The following is a 24,746-nucleotide window of genomic DNA, read 5'->3' as shown; positions in this document are numbered from 1 at the left end:
TTCAGTTAATTTTGAGTTAACCACACTCATTTTATTTGATAAAGTTGACTGCAGGGTTTTACAATATCGCTTTAAAACAAGTGAATGATGACAGAATGTGGAGTTTTGTGTGAACTGCCCCTTTAAGCTGCTTTTAACACCGTCTACATAGTCAGGCATGTTGTAGAGATAGAGGAGTTGTGCTCCTCCACTCTGATGATCCAGACGTGTGTTCCTCATTCACTTCCCATTAAAGATCAAAGCATGTCCTGATGATTTTCCTCTGTGTTCTGTTTCCGTTCAGACGGCAGACAACAACTTAATCAAGACACAGATTAAAGTCCACGAAGGAGTGTGTCTGCACAACAGAATCGTGTATCAGGACCGAGACGAGTGGACGGTGGACAGCTGCACACACTGCACGTGCCAGGTACACACACAGCCTTTACTGTTCACTGCACAGACATGCCTTTCTTCATCAGTTTCTGTCCTGTTTCCAGTCCAAATATCCAAACATTCTTAAATCAAGAAGCTTTTCTAGACAAGCAAAACAAGTCTGTCAAAATAATATGCAAAATTAAGAGAGTGTTTCCCGTTAAAGCTAACGCAATACTCTGGCAGTGGGTTAGTCGAGTTTACTCAATTATCTGAAAAACTCACAGCATCCATGCGGGATAACAGAGCGCCATCTTAACTCTGTCTGTCCTACACTCGCCACTCTACAGTGTGTTTTCTGAGTTCTGAGGTGAGGGATGTTTTCATTTGCCATTCTTTGCCAGTCTTTTAAAATGGAAATGGAAAGCAGAATAAAGCCGGCGGATCAGCGCGCTGCTACTGAACACTTATGATTTGATTCACACTTATGATTAATTCTCGGGATATTGCGGCTTTTGCTGTCTGATGCAGGTGATGTTTAGTGGCTTTTGTCAACAAACTGTTGTTTGTGAATGCGCTGACGCTGTGATTTACATGATTTGAAGCAGATCTGTGTGTTGATGGTGAACAACCTGCCTAAAGCATTCACTCAGAGCCATCAGCTCAATTTGGCTAAAGTGGCGTTTAGCGGCTTTTACATCTGAACTGTATGTATATACTGAATATACATGTGTGTGTGTGTGTGTGTGTGTGTGTGTGTGTGTGTGTGTGTGTGTGTGTGTGTGTGTGTGTGTGTGTGTTTGTTTGTTGTTTGTTTGTTTGTGTTTGTTTATGTTTATGTATGTGTTTACACGTGTGCGTTTGTGTGTCTGTGTGTGTTTGTTGTTTGTTTGTTTGTTTGTTTGTGTTTGTTTATGTTTGTGTATGTGTTTACACGTGTGTGTGTGCGTTTGCGTGTCTGTGTGTGTGTTTGTGTGTGTGTGTTTATGTATGTGTTTATATGTGATATGTTTGTATATATGTGTGTGTGTGTGTTTATACATACATTCAAATGTGTTTGTATGAGTGTATGTTTGTGTGTGTTTTTGTTTAAATGTGTTTGTTTATTTTTGTGTATGTGTTTACATGTGTGTGTGTGTGTGTGCGCGCGTGTAACTACATGTTTGTGTGAGTGTATGTTTGTGTAAGTGTTTGATTATGTTTGTCTATGTTTACATGTGTGTGTGTGTGTGCGCGTGCGTGCGTGCATGCGTGTGTGTGTTTATGTGTGTTTGTGTATGTTTTTATGTATGTGTGTGTGTGTGTGTGTGTGTGTGTGTGTGTGTGTGTGTGTTTATGGATATAGTTGTGTGTGTGTGTGTGTGTGTGTTTGTTTGTTGTTTGTTTGTTTGTGTTTGTTTATGTTTATGTATGTGTTTACACGTGTGCGTTTGTGTGTCTGTGTGTGTTTGTTTGTTGTTTGTTTGTTTGTTTGTTTGTTTGTGTTTGTTTATGTTTGTGTATGTGTTTACACGTGTGTGTGTGCGTTTGTGTGTCTGTGTGTGTGTTTGTGTGTGTGTGTTTATGTATGTGTTTATATGTGATATGTTTGTATATATGTGTGTGTGTGTGTGTTTATACATACATTCAAATGTGTTTGTATGAGTGTATGTTTGTGTGTGTTTTTGTTTAAATGTGTTTGTTTATTTTTGTGTATGTGTTTACATGTGTGTGTGTGTGTGTGTGCGCGCGTGTAACTACATGTTTGTGTGAGTGTATGTTTGTGTAAGTGTTTGATTATGTTTGTCTATGTTTACATGTGTGTGTGTGTGTGCGCGTGCGTGCGTGCATGCGTGTGTGTGTTTATGTGTGTTTGTGTATGTTTTTATGTATGTATGTGTGTGTGTGTGTGTGTTTATGGATATAGTTGTGTGTGTGTGTGTGTGTGTGTGTTTGTTTGTTGTTTGTTTGTTTGTGTTTGTTTATGTATGTGTTTACACGTGTGCGTTTGTGTGTCTGTGTGTGTTTGTTTGTTGTTTGTTTGTTTGTTTGTTTGTGTTTGTTTATGTTTGTGTATGTGTTTACACGTGTGTGTGTGCGTTTGCGTGTCTGTGTGTGTGTTTGTGTGTGTGTGTTTATGTATGTGTTTATGTTTATATGTGATATGTTTATATATATGTGTGTGTGTGTTTATACATACATTCAAATGTGTTTGTATGAGTGTATGTTTGTGTATGTTTTTGTTTAAATGTGTTTGTTTATATTTGTGTATGTGTTTACATGTGTGTGTGTGTGTGTTTGCGTTTTTATGTGTGTGTGTGTGCGTGCGTGTAAATACATGCGTGTGTGTGTGTTTATGTGTGTTTGTGTATGTTTTTATGTATGTGTGTGTGTTTATGTATGTGTTTGTGTATGTTTTTATGTATGTGTGTGTGTGTGTGTGTTTATGGATATAGTTATGTGTGTGTGTGTGTGTGTGTGTGTGTGTGTGTGTGTGTGTGTGTGTGTGTATGTGTATAAGTGTGTGTATATGTGTTTATTCATGTGTGTTTGTGTATGTGTTTGTGTTTGTGTGTCTTTGTGTATCTGTATGTGTATATATGTGTATGTGCGTGTGCATGCACATCTGTGTGTGTGTGTATATGTACTGTATGTGTGTGTCCCTCCACCGCGTCTCAATTCTCCACCCTCCTGTTGGCCACATTATTTTCTGTGTGTGTGCGTGCGTGCGTGTGTGCGTGCGTGTGTGCGTGCGTGTGTGCGTGTGTGCGTGCGTGAGAGTGTGTGTGTGTGTGTGTGTGTGTGTGTGTGTGTGTGCGTGCGTGCGTGCGTGCGTGCGTGTGTGTGTGTGTGTGTGTGTGTGTGTGTTGGTCAGATGTATTCCCTGCTGCCGCTCACAGTTTATATCACCACAAGGTTTTCCTGTCCAAGCCCGAGGTCAGCGATTGCTGGCAGTCGAGCGGCGTTTACTCCTCATGCGCTGCACACAGCTGTCGGGACGCTCCACTAAACCTGCTTCAACTCTTCTACTTCACAGAACTCTGCCACTGTGTGTCGAGAGATCTCCTGTCCGCTGATGCCCTGTGCCAACGCCACGGTGCCCGAGGGAGAATGCTGCCCACGCTGTGGCACACGTGAGTCAGGATTCAGCCAGTAATCAGTGTATACTGTACAGCCGAGTCAGAATTATTCATCCTCCTGTTAATTCCTCTCTTAAATATTCCCCAGATGATGTTTCTCAGATTCAGGAAATGTTCACAGTATTTCCTCTAATATTTGTTCTTCTGAAAAAGTCTTATTTGTTTTATTTTGGCTAGAGTTAAAGCAGTTTTCAATTGTTTTCAGCTCAATATTATTGGCCCCTCAGCAATATTAGTGTTGGATTGTCTCCAGAACAAACCACTGTTATACAATGAAGCGAAGATTCTTCTTATGTTTTGGATATGAACGCTGCTTCACTCACTCATGTGTTATGCAATATTCCAGCTTAGCAGATAAATCTGATGTGCATCTGGATGTGCAGTCTGATACTCTGTGCTTGTCTCCTCCAGCGAGTGACGCAGGTATTGACGGCTGGTCCCCCTGGTCTGAATGGACGATGTGTTCGGTGTCGTGCGGTCGAGGGATTCAACAGCGCGGTCGCTCCTGTGACCGAATCAACAGCAACTGCGACGGCACATCAGTGCAGACCAGAGACTGCTACACGCAAGAGTGCGACAAACGCTGTGAGTTTAATTCTGCAAATCTACACTTGCCAAACACACACACACAGGAAAGATACTGGCATCACAACAGACAAGAGTGTGAAGTCAGCGTGAAAAACCCAGTATTGTGCATCACTACAGGATTTAACAACACCCAAATAACCGAAAATGTCATTAAGTTGATTTATTATTCCCCTTTCTGTTGACTTTCTGGAATAACTACCTCCTTAAGTGAAGTTTATTCATAAACAAATTTCGAGAGGATCACGTGCTTATGATTGTTTACAGCTGTTCCAACTTTAGCTAATGACTGATTATCCTATCAGACGATCCTTAACTCACTATAAATAACCAGACTTTTCTCATCGCAATATATTCGTCTTGAAGAAACCCCCCCACCCAACCTTACTTTCCCTCCTTTAAAACGGGCGGCACGGTGGCAAGTGATTAGCGCTGTTGCCTCACAGCAAGAATGCCCCTGCTTTAATTCCTTTCCAAACCAGACGGCATTTCTGTGCGGAGTTTGCTCGTTCTCCCCATGGTCGCGTGGGTTTTCCCCGGGTCCTCCGGTTTCCTCCCACAGTTCAAAAACAAGCACTCTGAACAATTAATCAAAATACATTAGCTAAACTCTGAGTACACCTTTCAGCATCCATATCTGACACTTAGCTACAACAAGCAAGAGGGGGAGTCATCGAGATCTAGCGGAGCTCAAACTCCCCTCTCGCCTTGCAACGGGAGGGAGCCCAGGGCTCGAGGATCTTATAAGCTCAGGGCTCTCTCCCGGGACAGCACGCCAAACTAGCTTTATTATCAATCATCAGCTAAGTGTGAACTCTTGAAATAACTTTATATTCTGAAATATCTCATTACTGTGAAATAAAACTGTTAGGCAAGATTAATCAGATCCTAAATCAAAGTTTTTTAATGTAATATATGTGTGTTGGTAATTATCTATAAAGAATTCACACTCAAATACAAAATAAAAACATTTACATCATTTTGTATCAAATGCATATTTATTTAAATCTCAATATAACTATTTTCCCAAACATAAGCGTGCACACACATATGTGTTATGTATATACTAACCATTATTGTGGATGCGATTAACGACGATTAATCTTCGCCCAGCACTTAAACTGACTCATGCCATGAAATAGAATTTTTGGTGATTCTGCCGAGCTCTGATGTCTGATATCCAGCAAATCTTCAATGTTTATTCTTGTATTCATGCAGTTAAGCAGGACGGAAGCTGGAGCCACTGGTCTCCCTGGTCCTCCTGCTCAGTGTCCTGTGGCGACGGCGTCATCACTCGCATCCGGCTCTGCAACTCCCCGACACCGCAGATGGGCGGCAGAGACTGCGCAGGAGAAGGACGCGAGACTGAACCCTGCCAGCAAGACCCGTGCCCAGGTGAGCGTTCAGCAATATTAAGTGTTTCAGATGCTAAATTAAAAACTACAGATGCACTGATTGAAACAAGACTTTCATGCAAAACCGATATTGGTCAATTGCATGAACCACAAATGCACTAACTGGAACAAAACTTTTGTCCTGTTCCGATACTAATATTAGTCAATAGCAAGAGCTAGAGATGCACTAATTGAAAAAAAAACCTTCAGTGATATCGATATTGGTCAATTGCATAAACTATAGATGCACTGATCGGAATTAAAACTTTCGTCCGATACCGATATTGGTCAATTGCATGAAATACAGGGCCACTAATTGAAACTATTTTCATCGAATTCATTATTGATTGGTGCAAAACTTTCAACCGGTTTCGATACCGATATTTGTCAATTCAATAAACTGCAGATGCACTCATTGATGCAAACCTTTCGACCGATATTGATACCGATATTTGTCAATTGCATGAAATACAGATGCAATGATTGAAACTATTTTCATTGGATACTAATATTTTCAATTCCATAAACTGCAGATGCCGATTGGTACAAAAATTTTAACTGATATCGATACCGATATTGTTCAATTGGATAAACAATAGATGCACTGATTGGAATTAAGCTTTCGTCCGATACCAATATTGGTCAACTGCATGAAATACAGGGCCCCTGATTGAAACTATTTTCATCGGATACCAACGTTTGACAATTGCGTAAACTACAGATGCACTGATAGGTACAACATTTTTGACCCATATCAATACCGATATTTGTCAATTGAATAAACTACAGATGCACTGAATGGTGCAAAACTTTTGACCGATATTGTTACCGATATTTGTCAATTAAATAAACTACAGATGCACTGAATGGTGCAAAACTTTTGACCGATATTGATACCGATATTTGTCAATTGAATAATCTATAGATGCACTCACTGGTGCAAACCTTTTGACTGATATTGATTCTGATATTTTTCAATTGAATAAACTACAGATGCACTGATTGGTGCAAAACTTTCAACTAATATTAATACCGATATTTGTGAATTGAATAACTACAGATGCACAGATTGGTGCAAAACTTTTGACTGATATTGATACCGATATTTGTCAATTAAATAAACTACAGATGCACTGATTGGTGCAAAACTTTCGACCGATATTGATAACGATATTTGTCAATTGAATAAACTACAGATGCACTGATTGGTGCAAAACTTTCGACTGATATTGATACAGATATTTGTCAATTGCATGAAATACAGACGCGCTGGCTGAAACTATTTTCATCGCATACCAATATTTCTCAATTCCATTAACTACAGATGCCGAATGGTACAAAAATTTAAACCAATATAAATACCGATATTTGTTAATTGCAAAAAATTTAGATGTACCTGACAACTTTGGTCTGGTACCGATTTTAGTCAAGTGCATAAACTACTACATGTTATTGGTGATAGATTTCATTTTAATCCAATATTAACAGATAAATATCGGTGGCAGATATACAGTTTCATTTCTAAAAGCCTGAAATAACGCATTATTCCTCCTGGTGTGTCAGTGAACGGTGGCTGGGGTCCGTGGTCTCTGTGGGACAGTTGTTCAGTCAGCTGTGGTGGAGGGCTACAGCGCAGACACCGCCTGTGCAACAGCCCCGCTCCAAAATATGGTGGAAAAGATTGTGTGGGTGACTCCAAAGCAGCCCGAATGTGCAACGCTCAGTCCTGTCCTGTAGACGGCTGTCTCTCGAACCCGTGCTTCAGTGGAGCCAAATGCAACAGCTTTCCTGATGGCTCCTGGAGCTGCGGAGAGTGTCCGGCTGGGTACACTGGAGACGGGACACACTGCGAGGACATCGATGAGGTGAGAACTTTGCTTATGTGTAACAGGTAAACATAAACAACCAGAAAAGAGGTTGGTGTCAGGGTCTTTAAATCAAGTGATTCATCTTAAAGAGACAGAACTCACATCAAGGGCTACTAATACAATGCTTCCACTTAGCTTTGTTAGACAAACATAAGCTCGAGTAGGTGTGGATTAAGAAAAGTGTTTTTTATTTTGAATGTTGCTGATCCAGCAGTCTGTATGGGACTGGAGAGACCATTCCACCAGTGAGGAACTGTAAAAGAAAAGGTTCTGGAAAGTGTTTCAGAGGGAATGAAGATTAGAGGAAATAAGAGGAAGTAAGAGGTAGTGGCTGGTTGTAAAAGGCCTCAGTCCTCCGTCAGTGCGTCATCACAGTGCTTCAGTATTCTTCTTCTATTAATATTCCCTCCACAAGTGTCTTGAGCATCTGTCTGCGCTCCCGTCTCATGCCTCCAAAAGCCACAGTGTTCATTGTGTTTGCTCTTGGTCTTCTGAGGCTCATTTATTTGAGGTGAACAAACACCAGTGATATCTGTGCATGTTTAGGAGGTGATGATTTTAAAATGCTGCTTTATTAACTCATGTGTTATGCTATATTCCAGTTTTGCAGGTAAGTTTGTGTGTAAAACATATCTATTGGTGTTTCTTAATATTCTATAATGTTGTTTCTGTAGTGCAAAGAAGTTCCAGACGCCTGCTTTGTTCTGAATGGAGTCCATCAGTGTGAGAACACAGAACCGGGATACAACTGTCTGCCGTGCCCACCGCGATACTCAGGACAGCAGCCGTACGGCAGAGGCACAGAACAGGCCATTGCCAACAAACAGGTTTGAGCAGTCTCTAACAATACAAGTGATAGTACAGACTAGTTTTTTATTGTTTATCCTGTTCGACTATTCTAACCCCTTAACTGTCAGCCCAGCGTTTTGAACAAGGATGTAAAAATATTGCCTGTTCAACAATCAAAAGATGATCAATCTTCAATGCTTTGGTGCACAGATTTCAGCTTGGTCTCATTTTAAAGAAGACCAAAGTCAGATTGCAGCTTAAATTGGAAAAAAAGTTCAAACAATTTTAGAAAACAAAAGTCCCTTCAAGTTTATAAAAAATAAAACAATAAATCTGTATTTTATAATAATAAATAAAAATATGTATTTAATCCTAACATTGACAGACAATCAAAGCTAAATATCTGCACATGTTATTTTCCTAATTTGAACTTGATATCTCCAATGTGCTTTCAGTAGGGTTTAGTTTGGCTGCAGTACCAGACATGACCACCAGGTGACCTTCAGTTTCCATTGGTGATCATATGAGGGCGTCCTCTATTTCTGTGAATGTTTAGAGGAATATGAACCATATTTGTTCATACTTTTGACAATATTTGTTTAAAAAGGTATCAAACAGGTTGCTAATATTTGATATGAATTCACTCTTTAAAACGTTTAAATGATTTTACATGTGGATTTCTGTAGCAAAGTAACGCTTTACGACTCTGAGTATGCTGATCACATTAATATCTATCTAGACATATTAGGCTTTTAAATTATATAGATAGATAGATAGATAGATAGATAGATAGATAGATAGATAGATAGATAGATAGATAGATAGATAGATAGATAGATAGATAGATAGATAGATAGATAGATAGATAGATAGGTAGTTTATCATGATTGCTTTGTGTTTATACACCAATATGATGGTCTAAAATGTAGGTGCAAACAGTCCCACAGGTTGTCGAGTGACAATAAATGAGTTTTGATCTATTACACAAAACTAAACTTAGTGGTAAAGTATGTATGTGTACCTTCCCAATGAGTGAATTTGTGATGATTAGATTAGGATTGAATTGCTATATAGTGAAGTCAACGTTTAATGGTTAAGGGGTTCAAATCTATCTTAAGTGTCTGCTAAGAATGACTGACTAATGTAAATGGGGTTAAATTGTTTTCTCGGCAGGTTTGCACACCAAGAAACCCATGTGCTGACGGCAGCCATGACTGCAATAAAAACGCCAACTGCATCTACCTGGGCATCTTCTCAGACATCATGTTCCGCTGTGAATGTAAACCTGGATACGCCGGGAACGGCCACATCTGTGGGGAGGATCCAGATCTGGACGGCTGGCCCAACACAGACCTACACTGTGTGGAAAACGCCACTTACCACTGCAAGAAGGTATGTTTGACTGTGTTCATTTAACCTTTAGGACGTCACTGATGCAAATTGGGATGCACTATTACTGTTTTCCAATACGGTTTAGCACAGAGAGAGTGTGAATTGTGCCGCAGCATGTGAAAATCTTCAAAACTATGAACACACGTCCTCTTTCAGGATAACTGCCCTGACCTTCCCAACTCTGGACAAGAAGACTACGACAAAGACGGCATTGGAGACGCTTGTGACCATGATGATGACAATGATGGGATCCCTGATGACGGGGTGAGTCTTAAAAACACATTCCTCTTCTCAAACAGCATTTAGCATTGCTACTGCACTGCAAAACAATGCCTTTCTTACTTAGAGCTTCTGTCCTGTTTCTAGTCCAAATATCCACAAACCCTTCAATAAGTCAGCATTTACTAGAGTAAACGATATAGTGCTGTTTTCAGAATAATGAGTCAAAATGAAGAGAGTTTATCAGTAAAACAAGCAGAATAATCTGACTATGGGGTGGGTGAAATAATGTTGTTTTGGCCTTGAAAGAAGACTATTTGTATGGAGCCATATAAGTCTCAAAAATAACACATCTGCAGAATAAATTCATGCATGCACATTTTATTAATTGCATTTGCATTAACAAATTAGATTTGTGTATTTATAAATAGCATTGTGAAATTAGAATTTTTTGCATTTATGGATTCCGTTTTTAATTTCCGAATTGGATTTGCATGTTTATGAATTACATTTTGAAGATTTTTTGCATTTAAGTATTGCGTTTTGCAGTTATGAACTGGATTTGTGCATTTATGAATTGTGTTTTGAAGTTGTGATTTGGATTTTTACGTCTATAAATTGTGTTTTGAAGTTACGAATTGGATTTTTTGCATTCAAGAATTCAATTCCGTTTTAAATTTACGAATTGGTGGCGACGCAGTGGCACAGTAGGTAGCGCTGTCGCCTCACAGCAAGAAGGTCACTGGTTTGAGCCTGGGCTGAGTCAGTTGGTGTTTCTGTGTGAAGTTAGCATGTTCTCCCCGTGTTTGCGTGGATTTCCCCCCGTGCTCCGGTTTCCCCCACAGTCCAAACACATGCGGTACAGGTGAATTGAGTAGGCTAAATTGTCCGTAGCCGTGTGGGGATGTTTCCCGGTGATGGGTTGCAGCTGGAAGGTCATCCGCTGCGTAAAAACATGCTGGATAAGTTGGCGGTTCATTCCGCTGTGGCGACCCCAGATTAATAAAGGGACTAAGCCAAAAAGAAATGAGTGAATGAATGAATTTACGAATTGGATTGGTGCGTTTGTGAATTGTGTTTTGAAGTTACGAATTGGATTTAAGTATTTTTAAATTGAGTTTTGAATCTCCTAATTGGATTTGTCTGTTTAAGAATTGCGTTTTAAGTTCATGAATTGGATTTTTGTACTCATGAGTTGCAATTTAAATTCACGAATTGGATTTGTACGTTTGTACGTTTATGAATCGTGTTTTGAAGTTACGAATTGGATTTGTGCATTTAATAATTGCGTTTAGATTTTATGAATTAGATTTTTTTGCATTTATGAATTGCGTTTTGAATTTACAGATTGGATTTATTGCATTAATGAATTGCGTTTAAAATGTAAGAAATTGGATTAGTGCATTAATGAATAAAGTTTTCAATTTACTAAATTAAATCTGTGCGTTTATGAATTGCGTTTAGAATTTAATAATTCTATTGATGCATTTTCGGAATGAGTTTTTAATTTACAAATAGGACTTGTGCATTTAAGTATTGTTTTGAATTTACAAATTTGTATTTGTACTTCATGAATTGCATTTTGAATTTACGAATTGGATTTGTGCGTTTATGGCTCCTGTAATTGGATTTGCCATACATGTACTATGCATTTTCGTGTGTAAGTGTATTATTTTTGAGACTGATCTAGCTCCATATTTTTCTTTCCCCATTGTCAGATTATTTTGCTTGTTTTAGGGAAAAACTCACTTCATTTTGACTCACTATTTCTGAAAACAAGACTATATGTTTTGCTTGTCTAAAAAAAGCTTCGTGATTTAAAAGTTTTTAGATATTTAGACTAGAAACAAGACACAAACTCTCAGAAGAAAAGCATTGATCCAGTGTGACTACAAAAGAAAGAAGGGACAGAGTCAGACATTGCCAGTAGTGAATAAATAAAAGCTTTTGTGGTGGCTTCAGTCCAGCCGTTCTGGATGTCTTGCTTTAACGTCCATAATTCAGCTCGTTCACTGGGAAAAAATCTGCCTGGGCAAACAAACCTGCATTCCAGCACAGCTGAGTCCCAAACCATCATGGCACACTGCTGCACACGTCCACTTTATTTACTGCTTTGCTGTGATGTGATGGAGAATTTGATATCTTTCAGTCTGTGAGCAGCTAGAGGACATCTCCAGATGTTTCTCTCCATCTTTCTGCCTTCAGAAGGGGATTGTGTATCTAAAATGCTTTTCTTATTAAGAGTTTCGAGTCTAAATATCTAAACAATCTTACACCAAGAAGCATTTTCTAGACAAGCAAATAGTAAAGTCTTACTTTCAAAGAAAATCAAGTCAAAATAATCAGTGACTTTTATAATAAAACAAACTAAATATTCTGCTAATTGCGCAAGTTAATATTGTTTTTGCTTTAAAATGAAGATTATTTAATTATTGTCTGATTATTTTGCTTGTTTTCAGGAAAAACTCTCTTCAATTTGACTCATTATTTCTGAAAACACCACTATATTGTTTGTTTCTCTAGAAAATGCTTCTTGATTAAAAGTTTTTAGATAATTGGACTAGAAACATGACACATGTTTTGCAGTGCAGTTAGAAATATTACCTCTAATATTTAATATATGTTAAATATATCAGCATCTGCTTTTGCCTCAGAAAGCTGTCTAGGTTACATATGGAGCAAAAATTCCAGAAAACCAAATTAAAGCGCATTAAGTTGTTCTTTTTGCATTTGTATAGACTTTATTGTGCCTTCAGTGTTTGCTGTGTAATATGGAAATAGTTTTGTTGATGAACTGCAGAGTTTCCTGTCTCTAAAACTAATTTACCTTTGGGTTTTTAAGGGATAGTTCACCCAAAAGTGAAAATGTACTCATTATTTACTCTCCCTCAAGTGGTTATAAACCTCTCTGAGTTTCTTTCCTCTGTTGAACACTCAAGAAGATATTTTGAAGAATGTTGGAAACCTGTATTTTTTCTACTATTGAAGTCAGGGATTATCGCCTAAACATTGACTTCCATAGTAGAAAAAAAATACAGGTTTCCAACATTCCTCAAAATATCTTCTTGAGTGTTCAACAGAGGAAAGAAACTCATAGAGGTTTGGAACAAATGAAGGGAGAGTGAATGACAGAATATTCAGTTTTGGGTGAACTGTCCCTTTAATAAAGACCTCATCGCTGATTGGCTGGATTTGTTTGTTTTGAAACAGGACAACTGCCCGTTCGTCTTCAACCCAAGACAATACGATCAGGACCGCGATCAAGTGGGTGACCGCTGTGATAACTGCATATACGACAGCAACACCGACCAGACGGACACCGATAATAATGGAGAAGGAGATGCATGTGCTATCGACATCGATGGGGACGGTGAGTTGTTGTTTTTTTTGTCGTGCAATTGTAACCCCACCAGTCCTACACCACCCAACTCGCTCCGAGCTGGTATCGAACCACAGACCTTCCGCATAGGAGTCGGTTGCTCTAACAAGGAGGATAAAAACCATGGCCTCTAACGTCTGTCGCTAGAGCACCTTTAGAGGTCAGAGGAGTGAGGTTTACCTGCACAGCTCTTACTAGCTGGCCTCCGTTACACTCACCCCCTAAACCTCACTCCCATCCGGGTCACGGCACCAATGTAACCCCACCGGTCCTACCAATCAACCTGCTCCAGGCTAGGATCGAACCAGCGACCTTCCGCATGAGAGTCAGTTTCTCTACCAAGGAGGCTAAAGACCATGGCAAGTGAATTATACTATAAAGTCATGGTGTACACAACTGTCTCTGGGCTTGCTGCATTACAAATACCAAAAACATTAATCACTTTCTGGCCATCAGATATTAGGCATGGATATATATATATATATATATTGCTGTTGTGATTTTCGAAAGTATTACAGCGCTTAGTAAATGTTTATTATTACCACTTGATGAGTCTCCACATACAGTTTGATAGAGCGTTTGGACCCGGAAGCTGCTACGCTCGACATCACACTTAACAAGCGGACATAAACAAACATTAAAATCATAGAAGCGTTTCTAAGAAAGTGCCTGATGCATATAGAGGAAAGAGAGTGTTTTACAGGTGTTGTTTCAATGCGATAATCCAAAATGTGCAGTACAATTGATGGATGGAAACACAGCCAGTGACGTTGTTATTTGTTTGTCCAGGCATTCTGAATGAGAAGGACAACTGTCCATATGTGTACAACACCGACCAGAGAGACACTGACCGGGACGGAGTCGGGGACCACTGTGATAACTGCCCACTGGAGCACAACCCTGACCAGGTCTGATCTTATTATTATTATAGTCACACCCACATATATTATATAGAGCCACTGCATAAATAAACCATCATAAAAAACAGAAACAATATTATAGAAAGGAGGAATTTAAGGTTGAAGAAAACAAGTAGTGTAACACGATTTGTTGTACATTCACAAGTACACATCGTTTACCTTACTGAGTCTGTAAGTTTAAGCCAAGTGTCTGGTGCATATGGAGAGACGAGTGTTACTGCAGGTGGGGTTTACAGTAAATACCATCATGCAGTCAAACATGGCACTCTACCAACCTTAAACCACTTTAAAAGTATTGTAGGTGCCGGTATCACAAGGATGTGATATGTGATTCTACAATGTTTGCTTTAAAATAAATCACTGAAATGCCATAGTGTGTGTGCAGGTACTTTAGAAACATGCTTAGTGAACATATTTGCTTATCTCAAAAACAATGCTGAGGTCAGATATTCTGCTTTGAAATGTGCGTTCCATGTCGGAAATGTCCGTCTTTGTTTTGGTCTGTGTGACTCCGCCCACTAACAGTTAAGCCAATTATATTTCACCCTCAAAAAAGACACCTAATTAACGCTTTGTAATAATGGATTTGACAGATTGACTCCGACTCAGACAACATTGGAGACAAGTGTGACAGTAACCAGGATATTGATGAGGACGGACATCAGAACAACCTGGACAACTGCCCCTACATCCCCAACGCCAACCAGGCCGACCACGATAAGGATGGAAAAGGAGACGTCTGCGATCATGATGACGACAACGACGGCATTCCTGACGACAGAGACAACTGCAGACTCGTCTTCAACCCCGATCAGCTGGATTCAGACGGTGAGTACTGATCTCAGGGAATTTTTCTTTATAATACTATGTATATGATATATCGGCGGCCGTACCGATATCTGCCGATATTTTATATTTTTAATATTATAATTTACTGTTCAATATCAAAATTAGGCTTTCAGACGGTGAGTGCTGATCTCAGGGGATTTTTCTGTATAATACTATGTGCATGATATATCTGCGGCCTTACCGATATCTGCCGATAAATTACATTTTTAACAATAATGCTACCTATCCAATATCAAAATTAGCCTTTGAGATGGTAAATGCTGATCTCAGGGTTTTTTCTAAACAAATTTATAGGCACAATAAATCAGTGGCCTTACCGATATCTGTCGATATATTACATTTTTAATATTAACGTTATCGGTCCAATATCAAAATTAGGCTTTCAGATGAAGCAGAGTCATAGTTCACTGACAAGCTACACAAAAATCATGTTCATAATCTCAGGCGATTAAATCAAGTGATTATAAAATCAAAGATATCAGAATAAGACCGATATTGTTAAGCCGATATTTTATGTATTATCTCCACCGGTTGAATCACTTCAAATCTGCATATGGCACTTTTTTCAATAGTTCACCCTCAGCTGATGATTGATTATAAAGTGTGTTTGGCATGCTGTCCCGGGAGAGAGCCCTGAGCTCATAAGACCCCCGAGCTCGGGGCTCCCTACCGTTTGCAGGGCGAGAGGGGAGTTTGAGCTCAGGTAGATCTGGAGAACTCCGCTGCTTTAGTAGCTACTGAACAGATAGTGATCGCTCTTAAGAGATAACTACTGACTAGCAACATGTCTATGGTGCTGATTTGGATTAGTCAATTAAGCTGCATGTTTTTGGCCGGTGAGAGGAAACCGGGGAACTTCATGTAAACTCCACAGAGAAATGTCGGCTGGCTTGGTAAGGACTAGAAGCAGTGATGTTCTTGCTGTGAGGTGACAGTGCTAACCACTGGACCACCGTGCCACCTGTTTAGGAAAGGAGGAATAGGGCTGGAAGGGGGGATTTTTCGAAATGAAGATGGCTGTGATATGGAGCTGAGGGTATTTATAGTGGCTTAAGAATCGTCTGATTCGTGAATCAGAAATTGCCGAAAGCAATCATAAGCTTACCAGAGTAATTGACAGTTCATTCCACTGTGGCAACCCCTGATAAATCAGAGACTAAGCTGGAGGATGGTGAGCGATATTGATTTGTCTCCTGTTTTCTCCTGCGCAGGTGATGGCAGAGGAGACGCCTGCAAGGACGACTTTGACGATGATAACGTGCCAGATATTTACGATGTTTGTCCGGAGAACTTTGCCATCAGTGAAACAGACTTCCGCAGATTCCAGATGGTTCCTCTGGATCCCACGGGGACTTCGCAGATTGACCCCAACTGGGTCGTCCGTCACCAGGGCAAAGAGCTTCTGCAGACGGTCAACTGTGATCCTGGCATCGCTGTTGGTGAGTGACTGAGAAATGAAGGCAATTTGTTTATCCACATGCTAATGTGCGGAATCTAAATGTTCAGTGTTTATATCGCTAGCGCACCTTCTGGGTCTTTAGATGAACAATTAGTCAGTGCAAGTTAATCCACTTTTAAAATCAGTTTGTTTTGGTAATCTTCAATCAAGCTCTGCCCATCTGCTTCTGAGGGAACAGCAGTCCTTCTCTGACCACTCTGATTGGGTGAAATATGCTTGGCCACGCCCCTCCAACCATTAGTAAAAGTTTCAGTTGGAAACACCCTTTAGCCACAATATTCTTAACCACACCCCCTTTTGTCTTAAGCTGGCATTGACGTGCATTAAACAAGCTCAGTTTGAGTCTTCATGGAGACTGATGGAGTTGATGATTTTGAATTCCCGCAGGTTTCGATGAGTTCAACTCTGTGGACTTTAGCGGCACGTTCTTCATCAACACAGACCGTGATGACGACTACGCCGGCTTTGTGTTCGGCTACCAGTCCAGCTCTCGCTTCTATGTGGTGATGTGGAAGCAGATCACGCAGACATACTGGTCCCACACGCCCACCAAAGCCCAGGGCTACTCGGGACTCTCCATTAAAGTGGTCAACTCCACCACAGGGCCTGGAGAACACCTCCGCAACGCACTCTGGCACACCGGTGACACCGAAGGACAGGTAATGTGGACTTTTGAGTTCTTGAGACATTGAGCTTCATGTTTCAAATTAGACTCACTTTATTTTGCACCGTTTGTAGGTGCGAACTCTGTGGCACGACCCCAAGAACATCGGCTGGAAGGATTTCACGGCCTACAGGTGGCACCTGATCCACAGACCCAAAACTGGACACATCAGGTGGGTCTGCTGCTCAGTAAAATAACACAGTAGATTAATAACTGTCCTGGAGGTTTCAAGTCAATCTAAAGACCAGAAGTAGCTGCTTTAATTGGGCTGGGAAATAAACGTTGCACATTTTGTCAGTAAAGCCAGTTCTACTATACCCTCAGCATGTGCTTATAGATGGAGCATCCTCTACCACACAGAATTCATGGAGTCAAAGCCAATTGTGCGATTATTAGACCTGTTTGTGTAGTTAAATCGATGTAAGCAGTTAAATCTTCTATTTATAATAGGAGATGGAGATTTTGGGGTTTCTTCTTCATGGGTGTTCGCATGTGAGAGAGCGAGATGTTTTCCATAAGATCATTTAATCCTGTATAATTGATATAACAAAACATCTCCACCATTTTTCTCCTGCATATCTTCTATTATCTCATGTATTTTCTCTTTCTACAAAAATCAAAAGAGGGTTCCAAGAATCTTCAAAACACCTCACATCTGTCTTTAATGATGTACATTAATTTCTCCAGTGAGATATCTCCTGCACCCACATCTCTATACTTGATGCCTCCATGTTTTTCCAATGGAGCTCTATAAGCCGTTTAGCTTGTAAAATGCACACATCTACAAAAAATATATCCTCTTCGTCTCAAAGTTACATGCTGGAATAATATAATGTAATAAAAATTTGGTTAAAGAGGGATTGTGGTTACTAACCAAGTTTAACTCCTGCTCTACTGATTGATTTCCAGAGTTATTATGTATGAAGGCAAGAAAGTGATGGCGGATTCCGGAAGTGTCTACGATAAGACATATGCGGGAGGAAGACTCGGGCTGTTCGTCTTCTCTCAAGAGATGGTTTACTTCTCAGACCTCAAATACGAATGCAGAGGTAAACCTCAGTTGATTGCTTTTTTTTTAAAGATTAATGCTTTAAATATCATCAAAGTACCTTTATTACAAGCAAATTCCCAACAAATGAGCCTGTTCATACACAATCTCTATCCTGAACATTGATAGAATGAATTTACTTATATTTTTAATAAAGTCCTTTACCGATATTTTTAAAAAGGGACTTTTCACACAGAATCTCTGTTCCAAAAATTGGCAGAATGAATTTACCGATATTTTTAATAAAGTCCTTTACCGATATTTTTAAAAAGGGACTGTTCACACAGGATCTCTATTCTGAAAATTGGTGAAATGAATCTACCGATATTTTAATTAAAGAACTTTACCGATATTTTTAAAAAGATCCTGTTCACACATGATCTCTATCCCAAAAATTTGCAGGATGAATTCACCGATATTTAAAAAAAAAATCCTTCACCGATATTTTTTCAAAGGAACCAGTTCACACAGGATCTCTATCCCGAATTTTTTGGCAGAATGAATTTACCGATATTTTTAATAAAGGCCTTTACCGATATTTTTAAAAAGAGCCTGTTCATGCATGATCTCTATCCTGAAAATTGGCAGAATGAATTTATCGATATTTTTAATAGAGGCTATACAGATATTTAAAAGAAATGGCTTTACAGATATTTTTAAAAGGGCCTGTTTGCACAGAGTCTCTATCCCGAAAATTGTCGGAATGAATTTACCGATATTTTTAATAAACGGCTTTACCAAAAAGAGACTGTTCACCCATATTTTTCCTGAAAAATTGCAGAATGACTTTACTGATATTTATTAAAAGAGCCTGTTCACACATGATCTCTGTCCTGAAAATAGTTGGAATGAATTTACCGATATGTTTAAAAAGAGACTGTTCACACATGATCTCTGTCCTGAAAATGTATGGATGTGACAGATGTGGAATTAGCATTTGTGAAGTAAAATAAATGAAATAGTAGGAATACCTCAACAGAGCTATTTTGTGTATTTTTACAGTACAGTAAAATACAAGCCAACAAAAAACTACTTATTTTTTTTTAGAAAGTTTGACATTTTGTATGTAATTGCTGAAGAGTCTGTATTGGTGAAAGGGATTTATAATCTTTAGTGTTTGATGTCAATCTCGCAGAAACTCATAATTGTTTCTTTTCTTTCAGATATATAATGGAGGTTTTTCTGAAGGAGGTTCCTGTCGTTTTCTGTGGTGTAAATTAGTGCTGTCAAATGATTATTCGCATCCAAGATAAGAATTTAAATTTACATAATATATAAATATGTGTGTGTGTACTGTGTATATTTATGTATATATGTATAAATACACATTCTGTACATAAAATAAGTAAATATAGAAGATAATTATATTTACATTTAATTTGTATACATATAAGCAAGTATTTCATACAGTATAGTCATGCATATATTTGTACACACAACAGTAAACACTTTACACACAATTATATTTTGTAAATATGAATTTTATTTCGGTTTCACGATTAATCGTTTGACAGCACTAGTTTAAATATGCTGTGTTATAAAACTCTTCTGCGGTGGAATCGAGGATCTAAACGTGAAGTCCTGAGGATCCCGAGTGGAAAATAAAGCTGAAATCAGTGGAATAAGGGAAGCTCTTCAGTAGAGTCTGATCTGTGTGGACTTTGACGAGCACAGAAATGAAGTAAAGCTGATCAATGATTGGGGATCTGGCGGTAGGAACGTCCAGAAATGATGCACGTTTGACTTTCTGAGCTCTTCTGCTTGCCATTGACACGTCCAGATCTTAAGGATCGTTTTGATGCGATCGATGTTGACCAATGTGTGTTTCTCAGGGTAGAAGGACCTTCGAAGGACGTACAACGTTCTGTTTGTAAAGGAGCAGGAATTGGAGGCGCACTTGTTTAATTTATTTATTATGTTGTGAGGAGATGGATGCATGTGGACTCATCTCACAAATAAACAACTGGAGAGTGTTTCAGACTGGGGACTATAGATGTATTTACATAAATATATACAAATATTACCTCACTGATGTTTAAGAAAACAAATATATGAATAATGAAATTCTAGTTTATTTTAGAGCCACTTCTGTAAATAATACAACCGATTTTTTCCTTTCGGAAGCGAAGCCCCCCAGTGCAGAACATGAATGGAAATTGTTGCTATAAATCGTTTATGCGTAATGAATAATGTTGCTGTTGTTGTTGTTTTTAAGTAAGTTATTGCTTTCAGTTGGGTTTTGTCTGTTGTCATCTGTGTAGATATATGCTATTTAAGTAATTTATAATGAACTGTAACCTGACATGGGAAGTGTTTGTATAAACTGTTTGCACACTGATGAGGATATTCTTAGTTTTTTAATGATGTTTAAGGATGCTTCAGTGTCAGTATTGTTACTAGTTCACACAATATTGTTTAATGATCAATTATTTTGTAAAATCACATGAACAATAAATACTTTTGGGGTAAAATAGTGTGAAGTAGTGTGTGCCTTTAAGTGGTGTTTTTTGTTTATCTTTTTATTTAATTTGTGTTTTTTGACAAACATTAGTGTGTTTTTATTAATTATGGTTATATCATCAATGATAATATTAGGATGTTTTGAATATTAACAATGCCAGGTGTACAGCATGGTTACTGATAATATGAGACAACTTATTTATACAAATGATATATAATACACACACACACACACACACACACACACCTAATATATAATACACACACACACACACACACACACACACACACACACACATATGTGTGTGTGTGTGTGTGTATGTATATGTATATGTATATATATATATATATATATATATATATATATATATATGTATATGTGTGTGTGCGTGTGTATATGTATGTGTGTGTGTATATATATATATATATATATATATATATATATATATATATATATATATGTATGTATGTGTGTGTGTGTGTGTGTGTGTATATATATATATATATATATATATATATATATATATATATATATATATATATATATTCACCTTTATCTTTAAACATCTATAAATTGTTGTCTATTATGGGATTATTATTATATTTGTGTGTATTTTAATATCACTAAATTACTTCTGTTGACGCATGACGTGTGCTCAGCCTAAATTTACACTATGAATCTCAGTGTTTCACCAAGAAATACAGTCCATGAATAAAAAGCTGTCATTTGTGGATGCTTTAATTTAGCCGTCTATGTCTGAGGTTTGGTTTATGGGTAAAATGAGGGATCGTTACTGCTGCAATAAAAGCTGATGTGCTCCAAGAGGAGGATTGAGAAAAGCCTGTGCTTTCTCACCAAACCCAGGGTTCATTTATCAGCAAACACACGGATCACCTTCAAGGTCAGGAATTCTGGGAATGTCGGAGTCGCTGAAACACGTCCACATGAACACGACACCGCGTTCAGCAGACCACAGCGCTTAATAATACACACAATAATACACATGTGCTCTCAAAACAAGCTCAACTGTTTTTGCTTTGGGTTCACTCCTATATCTGCTGCAAAAGGTTGATTCATTCAGTTTTTGTGCTTTTAACAGAAGATTTTCTGCTCTCCAGAGACGCATTTATTGAAGCAAAAATAACATCTAGAGCATGCTTTCAATGTGAATATATAGTAAAGTTTAGGTTAGGCCAGCAGTTTGACTACAACACACATGATCGTTATCAGTTTTAAAATCTTACACACTTGTCCATAATATATTACATTAGCGTTCAAGACGTCTGCTCACCAAGGCTAGATTAATTTGATTAAAAATACACTGTAAAAGCGATTAGTTGACTAAATTAGTCAACTAATCGCTTTAAAATCGCCAGGTTTTTTCGCTTTACAAACTCAACTAATCGCTTTAAAATCGCCAGGTTTACTCGCTTTACAAACTCAACTAATCCCTTTAAAATCGCCAGGTTTACTCCCTTTACAAACTCAACTAATCGCTTTAAAATCGCCAGGTTTACTCGCTTTACAAACTCAACTAATCGCTTTAAAATCGCCAGGTTTACTCGCTTTACAAACTCAACTAATCTCTTTAACATCACCAGGTTTACTCGCTTTACAAACTCAACTAATCGCTTTAAAATCACCAGGTTTACTCACTTTACAAACTCAATTAATCGCTTTAAAAGCACCAGGTTTACTCGCTTTACTAACTCAATTAATCGATTTAAAATCGCCAGGTTTACTCACTATTCAAACTCAACTAATCGCTTTAAAATCGGCAGGTTTACTTGCTTTTCAAACTCAACTAATCGCTTTAAAATCGCCAGGTTTACTCGCTTTACAAACTCAACTAATCGATTTAAAAGCGCCAGGTTTACTCGCTTTACAAACTCAACTAATCTCTTTAAAATCACCAGGTTTACTCGCTTTACAAACTCAACTAATCGATTTAAAAGCGCCAGGTTTACTCGCTTTACAAACTCAACTAATCGCTTTAAAATCGCCAGGTTTACTCGCTTTACAAACTCAACTAATCGCTTTAAAATCGCCAGGTTTACTCGCTTTACAAACTCAACTAATCGATTTAAAAGCGCCAGGTTTACTCGCTTTTCAAACTCAATTAATCGATTTAAAATCGCCAGGTTTACTCGCTTTACAAACTCAACTAATCGCTTTAAAATCGCCAGGTTTACTCGCTTTACAAACTCAACTAATCGCTTTAAAAACGCAAGGTTTACTCGCTTTACAAACTCAACTAATCGATTTAAAAGCGCCAGGTTTACTCGCTTTACAAACTCAACTAATCGATTTAAAATCGCCAGGTTTACTCGCTTTACAAACTCAACTAATCGATTTAAAAGCGCCAGGTTTACTCGCTTTTCAAACTCAATTAATCGATTTAAAATCGCCAGGTTTACTCGCTTTACAAACTCAACTAATCGCTTTAAAATCGCCAGGTTTACTCGCTTTACAAACTCAACTAATCGATTTAAAATCGCCAGGTTTACTCGCTTTACAAACTCAACTAATCGATTTAAAAGCGCCAGGTTTACTCGCTTTACAAACTCAACTAATCGCTTTAAAATCGCCAGGTTTACTCGCTTTACAAACTCAACTAATCGCTTTAAAATCGCTAGGTTTACTCGCTTTACAAACTCAACTAATCGCTTTAAAAACGCCAGGTTTACTCGCTTTACAAACTCAACTAATCTCTTTAAAATCTCCAGGTTTACTCGCTTTACAAACTCAACTAATCGCTTTAAAAACGCAAGGTTTACTCGCTTTACAAACTCAACTAATCTCTTTAAAATCGCCAGGTTTACTCGCTTTACAAACTCAACTAATCTCTTTAAAATCGCCAGGTTTACTCGCTTTACAAACTCAACTAATCGCTTTAAAATCGCCAGGTTTACTCGCTTTTCAAACTCAACTAATCGCTTTAAAATCGCCAGGTTTACTCGCTTTACAAACTCAACTAATCGCTTTAAAATCACCAGGTTTACTCGCTTTACAAACTCAACTAATCGCTTTAAAATCGCCAGGTTTACTCGCTTTTCAAACTCAACTAATCGCTTTAAAATCGCCAGGTTTACTCGCTTTACAAACTCAACTAATCGCTTTAAAATCACCAGGTTTACTCGCTTTTCAAACTCAACTAATCGCTTTAAAAACGCCAGGTTTACTCGCTTTACAAACTCAACTAATGGCTTTAAAATCGCCAGGTTTACTCGCTTTACAAACTCAACTAATGGCTTTAAAATCGCCAGGTTTACTCGCTTTTCAAACTCAACTAATCGCTTTAAAATCACCAGGTTTACTCGCTTTACAAACTCAACTAATGGCTTTAAAATCGCCAGGTTTACTCGCTTTTCAAACTCAACTAATCTCTTTAAAATCGCCAGGTTTACTTGCTTTACAAACTCAACTAATCGCTTTAAAATCGCCAGGTTTACTCGCTTTACAAACTCAACTAATGGCTTTAAAATCGCCAGGTTTACTCGCTTTACAAACTCAACTAATCGATTTAAAAGCGCCAGGTTTACTCGCTTTTCAAACTCAATTAATCGATTTAAAATCGCCAGGTTTACTCGCTTTACAAACTCAACTAATCGCTTTAAAATCGCCAGGTTTACTCGCTTTACAAACTCAACTAATCTCTTTAAAATCGCCAGGTTTACTCGCTTTACAAACTCAACTAATCGATTTAAAAGCGCCAGGTTTACTCGCTTTACAAACTCAACTAATCGCTTTAAAATCGCCAGGTTTACTCGCTTTACAAACTCAACTAATCCCTTTAAAATCGGCAGGTTTACTCGCTTTACAAACTCAACTAATCTCTTTAAAATCTCCAGGTTTACTTGCTTTACAAACTCAACTAATCTCTTTAAAATCGCCAGGTTTACTCGCTTTACAAACTCAACTAATCGCTTTAAAAACGCCAGGTTTACTCGCTTTACAAACTCAACTAATCTCTTTAAAATCGCCAGGTTTACTCGCTTTACAAACTCAACTAATCGCTTTAAAAACGCAAGGTTTACTCGCTTTACAAACTCAACTAATCTCTTTAAAATCGCCAGGTTTACTCGCTTTACAAACTCAACTAATCTCTTTAAAATCGCCAGGTTTACTCGCTTTACAAACTCAACTAATCTCTTTAAAATCGCCAGGTTTACTCGCTTTACAAACTCAACTAATCGCTTTAAAATCGCCAGGTTTACTCACTTTTCAAACTCAACTAATCGCTTTA

The 24,746-nt window shown here is 38.3% G+C and overlaps 1 protein-coding gene across 3 annotated transcripts in view; it reads left to right on the top strand.

Annotated features, from left to right (window-relative positions):
• The window catches only part of thbs1a (thrombospondin 1a), a 30,543-nt gene extending 10,033 nt beyond the window's left edge, over window positions 1-20,510 (top strand). Inside the window, exons 8-23 of one of the 3 annotated variants that reach the window (XM_087289852.1) lie at window positions 284-409; window positions 3,371-3,467; window positions 3,885-4,058; window positions 5,277-5,453; window positions 7,016-7,317; window positions 7,995-8,147; window positions 9,283-9,501; window positions 9,658-9,765; window positions 12,931-13,090; window positions 13,889-14,007; window positions 14,613-14,847; window positions 16,080-16,307; window positions 16,715-16,986; window positions 17,066-17,163; window positions 17,901-18,040; window positions 19,203-20,510. In XM_087289852.1, the coding sequence (XP_087145978.1) occupies window positions 284-409; window positions 3,371-3,467; window positions 3,885-4,058; window positions 5,277-5,453; window positions 7,016-7,317; window positions 7,995-8,147; window positions 9,283-9,501; window positions 9,658-9,765; window positions 12,931-13,090; window positions 13,889-14,007; window positions 14,613-14,847; window positions 16,080-16,307; window positions 16,715-16,986; window positions 17,066-17,163; window positions 17,901-18,040; window positions 19,203-19,210 (2,616 nt within the window). In that variant the 3' untranslated portion in view covers window positions 19,211-20,510. Of the gene's footprint in view, window positions 1-283; window positions 410-3,370; window positions 3,468-3,884; window positions 4,059-5,276; window positions 5,454-7,015; window positions 7,318-7,994; window positions 8,179-9,282; window positions 9,502-9,657; window positions 9,766-12,930; window positions 13,091-13,888; window positions 14,008-14,612; window positions 14,848-16,079; window positions 16,308-16,714; window positions 16,987-17,065; window positions 17,164-17,900; window positions 18,041-19,202 lie in introns of all 3 variants that reach the window. The other 2 variants (XM_087289853.1, XM_087289854.1) reach the window with 2 other exon arrangements.
• Window positions 20,511-24,746: the final 4,236 nt, after the last annotated feature.

The sequence above is a fragment of the Danio rerio genome, chromosome 17, assembly GCF_052040795.2.
Source record: "Danio rerio strain M-AB ecotype USA chromosome 17, GRCz13ab, whole genome shotgun sequence".
In the NCBI taxonomy this organism is placed as follows: domain Eukaryota; kingdom Metazoa; phylum Chordata; class Actinopteri; order Cypriniformes; family Danionidae; genus Danio; species Danio rerio.
This window is presented reverse-complemented; position numbering and strand designations above follow the sequence as displayed.